Here is an 11,491-nt window from a genome sequence, read left to right on the forward strand (position 1 = left end):
TTGTGTTGCAGCAAAAAAGCTCACTGTAAAATGCTTGCTTGTAGTACCCCTTCATCACTAGACATCCAATACTCATGTAGTCTTATCTTATCGCTTCCAGCGCTAAACTTGCCTGGAACGCTTATCATACTTTTGCGCAGAGGTTTTACTATCGCTTGGTGCTATCCGTTCAGTTTAACGAAGACCATCATAGAAATCTTACTAAATTTTAGAACGACTCGTGCTTTGTATAAGTGCAACGAAATATTTTCATTTAATTTTTAAATTCCAGTTCGGAAGAAGTTATTACAAAATGCATTTGGTGAAAAAGAGTGCAACTTATTTGGTGATCTTTCTAGGTAAAAAATACTTATAGATATCTATATTACTATGTATGTATATAACACTTTATGTTTCTCTGTGTGCTTGACCTACATAAATTCGTATGTGATACATACATATGCTACATAAGTATATGTAAGTGTGTATATTTCTTTGTTCTTTTGAAATTTATGCAACATTGGCAACATGCTTCGGTTCGGAATTCTCTACACCTGCTCGATAAAAAAGTGAAACTCTACAAACATTTTTTCTACGCTTATCAGTGCTGTTGGTATTTATTTACAAAAGATAAGCAAAACAAAGATGACTCACTTTACAAAAAATTGTTATTGTACATACACATAAATACAGTTATTGTTAGTCATTAACCACATGGAAATACAACAACTGGTGAATAAATGAAAGTTATGCTAGAATCTTCAACACAAATGAATTCCGAATACCTCGGAATCGCGGTATGTTCATATGTATGTATATGAAAGAGGTCACCGTTGCAAGTACTAATGTGATAAAGTTACTTAAATTACTGTAAAAGTAAGGAAGTGTATTACTTAAAAAAAATTAAATATTATTATAGAAAAATATATCGCAAAAAGTGGTTGAAAAATTTCAATTTTATAATTTAGCTTCATTCATGTCATGACTTAAGAGAATACAAACCAAATTTTTAGAAATTCCGGATGCGAAATAAAAAAACCATAAAAGCTTTCAAAAGCGTGAAAGATACTAGTGACTAAAAATAAAACCCATTGCTATCGCCAAAAAATAACAGCCTCACAATTTCCGTTACTTGCAGCCAATGCAACTATTGTCAGATTTGCATATATGTATAATCGGCATTTATTGCGAAGCAGAAGGCCAAAATAGACAAAACTGTCACGAAAGGGTGGAGCATAAGTATGAACAAATTTATGAGAATAGGCTTAAGGTGTTAGGGATGTGATTGTAGCAACAATAGCAACAGTTGGAGCAAGAATGTTTAGTTTTTACATAAATTAAATCGAGACAGCCGCTTACACACGCTCGCATAGAATAACAAAATGGAATTATGCAACGCAAACACTAACAAAGAACAGATAAAAAAGGGAACTATTCACCAGTTGCCACAGGTGCACCTCACGCTGGCGCTGGGCGTTGTCCAATACCGGAGGTTAGCCAATTTTTATGGGCGTCGCCAACGCGTGTGCACCTGAACCAGCACCATTTGCAGCGGCCCCCCACCGCACCACATTGCCACCATATTATTTTCTTTATTTAAGTTTTTTTTCGCTTTGCTTGACCGCTGTGGCAACATTGTTGTTATATTTCACGTAACTGCGGTGTTGTGGGTTATACAATGCTGCAGCGGATGCTGGAGGTACGCGAGAGTCCGACGTTGATAGTGACACTGATGATGATGAACTGGTTTTTGCCTTTTACTGCACTTTTTGTCGGGTCAAAAAATGGCTTTTATTTATCGAGTTCCGCTACATTTTTCGTCGTTCTTTTTCGATGTTTGTTTCTTGTGTGTTTACTACCGTTCGCACGAGGTTTACTTTAGGCCATTGTTGCTTTTGCTCTTGCTTTTTTTACCTGTTTCCCCGTATTGCGTAAGTAATGGATTTTTATGCAGATTTTTCCGGTGCGCTTCATCGACATTAATGCACTGACGAACGGCATACATATGTATGTTCAGTCTGCGTGATTTACACATGTTCGTACATATGTCTGTGTGCACGTTTATTTGTTATTTTAATGTAAAAAGTGCTGTTGGAATAGAGGCATTCTTTATAAGGCTCAGTCAGTGTCATAGCCTGCATTTTAGTTGCAGGCGGTAATGAATTTTCGGAATTTATTTCACTCGGATTAGGTAACTCTGAAATAAAATATTAGCATTGCATTCTGTCAGATGCAAGTACACAAATACTTTTCAATTACACGTGGACAAGCTGGAAAACATTTCAAACATTTTTTGAGAACTTTAAAAAAAATTGTTCTACATGTATGTGCATACATACATATGTATACTCCAAATGTTCAAGATAAACCTCAGCCTTTCATACTCCAGCAAAATACATTCGTCCATAGTTTAATATTTGATTAGACTTACGACAAAGTCGGAATTAAATATTGGCAATTCACGGAGTATTTGCGCTTAAAAGTAAGTGTGAAGCCAAACATTTAATTCCAGAATAAATTATTTTCTATAGAAAGTCCTTTGTTCAGATAAATTGTTTCCATCAAACGCATTTTCATAAAATCCATCAGTAAAGTTGATCTAAAGTTGAGAACATTATCCTACGAATAGTATCAAAGCATAAAATAAAAATAGAAGTGAAAACTTGATTCAAAATTTACATGGATAATAAAAGGTCTAAGAATCTAAGTAAGCTTTTTTTGACAGGCGGAGGTATTTCCAAAAGTAGTTAGTTTCGAAGGGTTACCAGATAATGTATATCAGGTTTTCTTAGGTTAGATTAAGCTGATCAAATTCGACCCAGACTGTGAGCGTAGTTTTTTAAGGTTGGAACAACGTTTTTGATATTCGTGTAAAGTTTGATCTCCATATGCCAATTAGGGTGTGTTGCGCAGCTTTTTCATTAGACGAGAAAAGTTTTTCTGCAGATATTTGCAATGGAAAAAGATTAACAAGAGTTTGCTTGAAATTTTTTGTTTCCAATGGATTCAAAGCTCGGTATCGTGCGACCTCTCCAACGGTCGCAAAATAGATGCTTGGCTGCGTAGCTGAGGACCCTACGTTCATCAAACGCATCATTAATGGTGACGAAATTTTAGTTAATAAATACGACGTCTAAGCTGTTCAAGAATCTGACGAACGGTGCTCTAAAGTGAACCAAAAGCGAAAAAGACAAAAAATCGCTGAAAGCATTAAAGCCATCTCAGTTGCGTATGGAAAATCGCATTTAGTTTTGGCATGCTTGTAAAGAAAATTTTAAAATGGCCTCCAATAAAGAATTTACATTTAGGATACGTGAAGATGTAGTCCGGGTCGAATTTGATAATTTCTTATCTTGAAGTCTTTGCAGAAATTATTTACTAAACTTAGTTTTTTTACTATTTAAAGTTTATGATCAAAATCAATATTATATAAATTTTTGGTATAATTTCTTCAATATTTTGTATGGAGGCATACAATATACATATATCCAAATGATACACCTGTTTTCAATTAAAATATTTTAGACTTGAAATAGAAAATCACATTTTCGTTAATTTATTAATTTTTTTTCAGTTCTGCTTGCTTTCTGCACACAGGAATCTGAGGCGACCAGGCGTGTGATGCGCGGACGTAGGACACTCACACGCCGCTACTTTAGTAAGTTGAGCATAAGAAGAAGGTTTGGTTCATTATATGCACAACAATTGGCCGTTCTTCTATCTAAACTGTTCAAAACTAAATTAAAAAAATTATATTATTTATTTCTCTTTTATTATTTTATATATATATATTATATTTAAATTTATCCTTAATTCTGCCATATAATCTCACTTACATGAATATTTTTTTACTTTTTAGCTGGCATGGCTATACCCGGCTGGCTGCTAGCCGTCCTCATAGGTATTGGCGAACTCATACTCGGCGGTGCGCTCTACTTGGTCATGAATCGTATGATACTTGCCAAGCCAGCACAGGAGACCAACACGTATACGCCAGCGAAACAACAAGAAGTTTAAGCGAAAATATCGAATTCAATATTAAAATAATAAAATTTCAGTAAAAATATTGAAAACTGTAACACATACATGAATACATGAACACAAACTCACAAACCCATTTGTGAAAACAAAAACCGTGAAACTTATATGAAAAACATCGCAGCCAAACGAGTGACTGATGCAAACGACCTGATATATTTCTAGTGCATATCATTAGCATTACAACAACACTATTTTTTTGTAATTAATAACAGATTATGACAATAGCAATCATCTACTAAATATCCATTACTACCGCAGCAAAGAAAGCTCTAGCTTCAGTGCACACATTTCGATTGTATTTTCTTTTTTTTTACAAAATCCTAATAAACGATCTTAATCGTTCTAAATCGATGTTTTTTTCTTAGTGGTAAGTTTCTTAATTGACATCAGTTTATTGATTGCAGCACATGGCCCATAATTTTGATGTCACTGCAAATTTTCACTTAACAAAGTTACATTTTGAAATACGCTCTGCGTCCCTGCTCAATTTTCGTTCTATCAGTTGCAAGCTATTGCTTTGAGACCATACCAAATATGCGATTATGCACATTCCGGTATTGCCCTCCCCAGCATCTATGTCTCCGCTATTCCTGCTTCCGCAAAGTTTGCCCTTTTCTTCCCGAACCTTTTTAGCTTTTCTTCGCTTATCTCGATGCTGCACTTGCATTAACTTTTGCAATTTTTCCCCAACATTTACCGCTACATTATAATTTTCACTTCGGTTCGGTTTTTCTTACTCCGTTTTGTTTTTCATTTATTTTTTCTTAATTTGTTTTTTGTTAATTAAAAACTTTACTTTTGCTGCAACCCCTGATAAATGCACCTACTGCATGTTGCAGCACAGCTGAGCTGAACGCTGCTCCTTTTGGGTACTTTTCGCTTTAATGCTCTGCTCTCTCTGTGGCCTTTTGCCTTCTCCAACACTTGCAGTTTAATTAATAAATGTTTCGAAACCTTTCAAAACAGCACAACTCAGTTCATTGTATTTTGGTCAAAATTGAACAATACTTCCTATACGCTCCTGCAAAATAGAGTGGATGTATGGCAGGGCGCATGTGGGCATGCGTACGAGTGGAGGCAAACGTATGGCAACAAAGGAAAAAATATATCATTACCAACTAACTAATGGCTTTGCTAACAAAGTAAATAAATTAGTTTGAGATGTTGGAGCAATTTAGTAAGCATCAACTGAATTTTTAAATAAAAGTGGTAGAAGGTTGCCATTTGTTCGCTAATTTTTAGTAATATATGTAAGATATGGAAACAATGTAAACTATAGAGATTGGGAAATCTTACTCTTGAGCATGTTTTTTAACAGTGTTGCCAACTGTTTAGAAATATTAGTCTTGTACAAAAGTAAAACAATAATGAAAATTTAATATTATTTCTGCTGGAGATTTTTTCGTGAAGAATGACATATTCAATTTATCATTGGGAAAAGGAGAGTTGACACATGTTTGAACAATATAATTCAAAAAAATAATAAATAAATAAATTTTCTACGAACATTTTTTTAAATTACAATTTTTTTAGATTTAAAAAAAATCATATATGTATAAGATTCAACAGAGAATTTGGAATTTGCAAATACTTTTAGAAAGAGAGTTGCCGTCTTCTTACAAATTGTAAGTCAATAAGAGTTATTTCAATAATTAAAGAGCCTTGGCTAGACTTAAAAATGTGTATCATTTATTAAGAAAATTTTTTATTTAACACTTTAATATGTTAATCGGAGAAAGCACCGATTTTATAAAATTCCAATGTATTTTTAAGCAATCCTTGCTAATGCAACGGTAATTCGCTTTAATCTGCTATTGTGTTTTCCATTTTATGCGATTCAATGAATTTTATATTTTCAATTCAATACTTTCTTTGTTTGCATTGGCATTTGGCAGTAAATGTTTTTGTAGCTTTTGAGTTGGTATTTCAGCAAATTCAATAGACGACCGACTAAATGGAAAACAAAGCAAATAAAACTAACTTAAATATACCACATACATACGTATAATTGTGGTTATGTGTTTGACAAGCAATTTAGAGCGCAGGCCAATGATTTTATAAAACACTTTGTTTTTCACTTTTCTACTTTACCACTTTGCAATCGAGAAATAAAAAATTGACTTTTATTTTCGCTTAAAATTATTATTATTTTTTTGCAAGCACTTGTCACTTAATTTCGTGTGTTTAGTTTTTAACACAACTGTACACATGGCAAGCCGTAAACTATTATTTGGAATTTTGCTAAATAGCAAACAAACTTCAAAGCAAATGACACTAACATTCAAACAACTAGCTATTTTTATTTCGCCGCTTTGTTAGACGCTTTTAGTATTGCTTAATACACTTTTATATAGCAGAAAGTCGAAATTGTCAAAAAATAACATTCAATAATATAACGGTATATACATACATATTCACATCAATATAGTATTTAAATATTGTTACATTGCTCTGTTTATATCCGGTACAGTACAATCGAAATCTAATGACTTTTTTCCAGCTGATTACAATCAAGCTTCTAATATGCGCCTAAAAGTATACAGCTTATTTTTGCAAAGCTCCTAAACTTTTACACATGTGAAACGCATATGCATTGGATTCAAAATTTTGTGGGTTCTTTTAACACACGATTTTTTTTTCGAATAAAGAATATTAATAAGGAAATAGGTTTCCACTTCGTTAATCATCGCAGCAGATATTGACGCCCACTACAATTAAAAAAAAATCATCAACTTCGGTTGCATCGCATCTTTCAAAGCCTTCCCAAATAAAAAAAAATCCAATAAGCTGTATGCTATAGCTGAGCACGGAAAATGGTGAACGCAGTGGACGCCCAAAAGAGGTTGTTACCGACGAAAACATAAAAAAAGTCGGCAAAATAATTTTGGATCACCGTTATGTGAAGTTATTCGAGATAGCGGACACTCTAAAGATATCAACAGAACGTGTACAGCATATCATTCACGAATTTGGGTAGGAGGAAACTCTGTTCAAAATGGGAGTAATGAGAGCTCACTTTTGACAAATAACAACGAGTTGATGATTCGGAGTAGCGTTTGGAGGTGTTCAAGCGTAATTAACCCATAATATGGATCCATCATTTCACTCTAAAATCCAATAGATGGTCATCCAAATTCGACTGTGCACTATGAACCCATTCCAAAACGTAAAAAAACGAAACAGTTGACTGGCAAGGTTATGGCGTCTGTATTTTGGGTTGCGCATAGAATCATTTTTATTGACTTCACCGAATATGTAACGACCCTCAACACCGAAACAATGCACCATGTCAGAAGTCAGTGAAAACGATGGTAAAAATCCATTCATTGTGCTTCGAATTGCATCCGCATACAATAAAACGAAATTTTCCAAAAATATGTGTTTTACCATGTTAAGTCCGGAACTTTTAAATTGAGCTGTTACACGTAGATGGATAAGGGTAAATCGACTCAGCTCGGCTAGCTGATCATTTATATATGTATATATTTTATAGGATCTCCTTCGGATGTGGGATTTTTGTTCGCAAATGGTAGTACTTTCAGTGTTTAAGCAGAGTTTCTGTTACTCTGCTACGGCGGCCAACCTTCTTGGTTCAATTATACCCCACTCTTTCCATCGAAGCTGGTCTTATTACAGAAGAAGAGATATCGACGCTGACCAACGGCAACATTAGTTTCATTATTTAGTGCTGTACGTCGTTTTCGGGAAGCTATTCCGTAAAAACAAGCCGGACTAAATGGCTGGCAATTCTTGGTTCTTGCACCACGATAATACATCGTCGCATACTGCGTTGATTCTTTATAACTTTTTCGCCAAATTTTCAAACAATATCGCGTATTCGCCTGATTTAGCTACGTGTGACTTCTCTCTATTCAACAAACTCAAACGACTGCTCCGGGGAAAGCGTTTTAAGTCAATTGAAGACCTTAAACGTGTGTCGCTACGCGTATTGAAAGATATTTCGGAAATTGACTTTAACAACTGTTCCGCAGATGGGAAAAACGTTGGCGCAAGTGCATTGGAAATTGAAAATAAATTTCGGCGATTCTTATGTTACACATTGTTCCAGTAATGAGTAATCGTAATTTGTTTAAGTACACTGAGCATAAATGCTACCACCTCAAAAGCCACCCTATATTTTGAACTGTTGATAGTGATATGTTCACGGTGCTCTCAATAATCGTTACCTATGTAAGGATTGTCTCAATATCCCATATTATTAAGTTGAACCTGTAGAGGCGTACGTATTAAATGCATGTCTTGAATAGTGCTGAACTCAATATCGTACATGTGGGCATTTGCCTGAGTTACGGGAGTTGCTGAGAGTATGTATGTATTCAAATATCCATAAGTTAATGAAAGTCGTCGTGCACACTTGTATGTTGATAGGTGTCTTAATAATCACTACACTGCTTGTAATCCGATGTAATATGCGCATACATATATGTAGGCATTAAGCATGGTAAGCTTAAGCCCAAGCCGGCCTCCTCAAACATAAACTTCTGTTGGCAAACACTCACAGCTATGACTATTTTGAAATAGATATCTCATGAATTCTATTTGAGTAGCAACACGTACTCGGAATTTCAAATTTGCATTGAGATTCCATAAATCTCATTCTCCTATTACGTTCATCCACGTATATATTCAAAGATACATTCTTTTTGGAAACTTCGTAAAACGTTTTCGAAAACTTTTGCAGAGCGAGCCCGTCTTGCTAAACTTTTCCGCTCAATTCGGCAAAGAGATTTTATAAAAAAAATCATTAACCAAAATTTTGTATTACCATTAAAAATAGAAAAAAATTAAACCCTAACCTCTCAAAACTAATATCTTATACATTACGCACATTTTAATAAATATTTGAAAAATAATAAGCAATATCCGATATATATTTCATTCACAAAAATTAAAACAACCTCAGCTGCCAACAGCGTCCGGCGTTCGCGGTGGCTATGGAACCTATGCAACATCTTCGTTGCTCTTAACATAGCGCTGTGCAACGTAACGTTTACTCGGGAGTTTTGCCTTTTTGTCAATTTCCTTGTACTTCCTCAATTTTTTCTACACCGTTAAATCGTTTCTGTACTTGAGTTTGGTGTGCATCCGACCGGAAGTATTTACAGCAATGCAAATTCTCTAGACGAACGGCACATGCCGTACGTTTAGGTGGGGGCTCAAGTCAAAGCAAGCTATACATATATACGTATATTAGGGTTGGTTGAAAATTCTAAGGTTTTTTTCGATTCGTGCTTACTTTTTATTTTTCATTTGTTTTTATTTGGGCTCAAAGCAACGAAGAAAGGACTAATTGTTCTCAAATCGCATAGAAAATTTGATCGAAAAAAATTGCCAGGACTGGATAATATTACCTCAAAAATGCTAATTGAGTTACCAAATATTGCTGTAGAGGTGCTCTCTTTGTTCTTCAATGTAATTCTTAATTTCGGATATTATCCAATTTCATGGAAAAAGTCGCAGTTTATTTCGACAGATAAGCCTGGTAAAGACTTAGCACAGCCGTCTTCACACAGACCAATCAGCCTTCTACGCTGTCTTTCTAAAATATTTGAAAAAGTACTACTATCAAAGATGGGTCCTTTCCTCCACGAAAATAATACAAGACCAACCCACCAATTCGGATTTCATGCGAAACATAGCACGATAGAGCAAGTAAATAGAATTACTAACGAAAAAAGAAAAGCGTTTGAGCACAGATAATACTGTTTAGTAATATTTCTAGCCAACTGCCGTTTAAATGTGAAAGAACAAAAGTGTTAGCATGACCATAAATGTACCCGGAAGTAAAAATTAACAATGTTTTAGTACCTCAAACGAATGAAGTAACTTATCTAGGTATTCATCTAGATAGAAAACTTACGTGGAAGGAACACATAGCGAGTAAAATAACTTGCATCAAGATAAGAGCGGCAATTTTGAATTGTCTTATAAATAAACACTCTAAAATTAGCCTAGACAATAAAGTGCTTATGTACAATGCGGTCATAAAACCGATTCTGATGTATGGCATTCAAATGTGGGGTACGACCTGTGCAACTAACATTGATATATGTACATAGTTCAAAGGTTCCAATCGAGAGTGCTTAGAACAAACACGTGTTCGCCTTGGTAAATGCGTAATAAACAAAATCCATAAAGATCTAGGTATTCCTATGGCAAAGAAAAAAGTAGAGGGCAGTAGAATTAATTATATATCCAAACTCCGAGGTCACCCAACCCATTGGCTAATGCTCCAGGACATTTCTACGATCAAACACGCCTAAAAAGAAGAGATATGTCTGCGTACTAAAGAGCAACGTTCTACCAAAAAAGCTCAACCACGTGTTTGAGCTTATCTAGTTTTTAGTTTTTAAATAGATTTAAGATTTTATAACTTATTGTTAGGCTCAAAAAAAGACCGATCCAATAAAATATTAAAAAAAATAATAGTATTTATGTTGCATAGTGAATCACGAGCTGTTTTTGAACTAAAAACACTTTTAGCACCCGCTTGTATATTAAATTAATACTTAAATTCTACATGTATGTACATACATACATATTTAGTCACCTCTATTTATGTTCCGCTACAAGCACGAACGTGTCTTAGCTGTTGCTATCTCCAGATGTTGGCTTATACACATATATATAACATATTTTAATTGTTATGAATATTTTAAGTAATCAAAGATGTGTTTTGATGATAAATTCACACTTTGCTAACAAATTTTGAGAATAACAAACAGTTTAGCACTAACTAAAACCTATTGTATCACAGTAAGCGATACAAAACAACTTAACTAAGCATGCTAGTGAAAAATAGATAGTATAAAATATGTGCTCTACTAAAAACAATAATAATACTATTATTATAACGTTATCAATTATTTTTCACTTAACTCGAAATAAAACGATTATAGATCATTTTCAAAATGTTAGGATAACTTAAGTGGACTTAAAGAGGAGGTATTTAAAGGTTTAATAACTTAAATTGTGTGTGTTTAAGATTAAAAGAGTACATTATTTTACTTAACTCTTATTCTTAATTCATAAGGCCGTATTTTCGAAATAAATGAAATTCAGTATCTGCAAGAAAACAAGAATTTGGAAAGCATGTTCATTTTCTTCTGGTAGCGATCTCAACATTTAAAGACCATAATTGGAGCCAACCTTTCCCTTAATTTAAACTTTTGAGCTAGAATCCGTGGTGAAGGTGACATGATTTTCCTTCTGCGTTTTATAGCAATTGTGTCTTACCATAAGAACGCCGTAAAATTTCATCCAAATTGAACAAACAGGAAATCTTACGTTCGAACTCTCTGAATCAGAATTAAAAAACAAATTAAAGGAAGGTCTAATTAAACATAATAAATTATGCATTTCAGTTCTTTTTATGGAATATTTTTGGTTAATAATCAGCAATTTATCTGCTTTTATTTGCTCGTTCCTTTCTGACATGGCTTGTGATAAA

General features: G+C 34.1%; 1 protein-coding gene across 1 annotated transcript; it reads left to right on the top strand.

Annotated features, from left to right (window-relative positions):
* Positions 1-161: 161 nt before the first annotated feature.
* On the top strand, positions 162-4,367 carry LOC105232708 (uncharacterized). The gene is made up of 3 exons (XM_011214489.4): positions 162-338; positions 3,554-3,637; positions 3,839-4,367. The coding sequence occupies exons 1-3, from the start codon at positions 293-295 to the stop codon at positions 3,994-3,996; spliced, it is 288 nt and encodes a 95-aa protein (XP_011212791.1). The 5' UTR covers positions 162-292; the 3' UTR covers positions 3,997-4,367.
* The last annotated feature ends 7,124 nt before the right edge of the window (positions 4,368-11,491 follow it).

This window comes from Bactrocera dorsalis, chromosome 5, assembly GCF_023373825.1.
Source record: "Bactrocera dorsalis isolate Fly_Bdor chromosome 5, ASM2337382v1, whole genome shotgun sequence".
NCBI classification, from domain to species: Eukaryota; Metazoa; Arthropoda; class Insecta; order Diptera; family Tephritidae; genus Bactrocera; species Bactrocera dorsalis.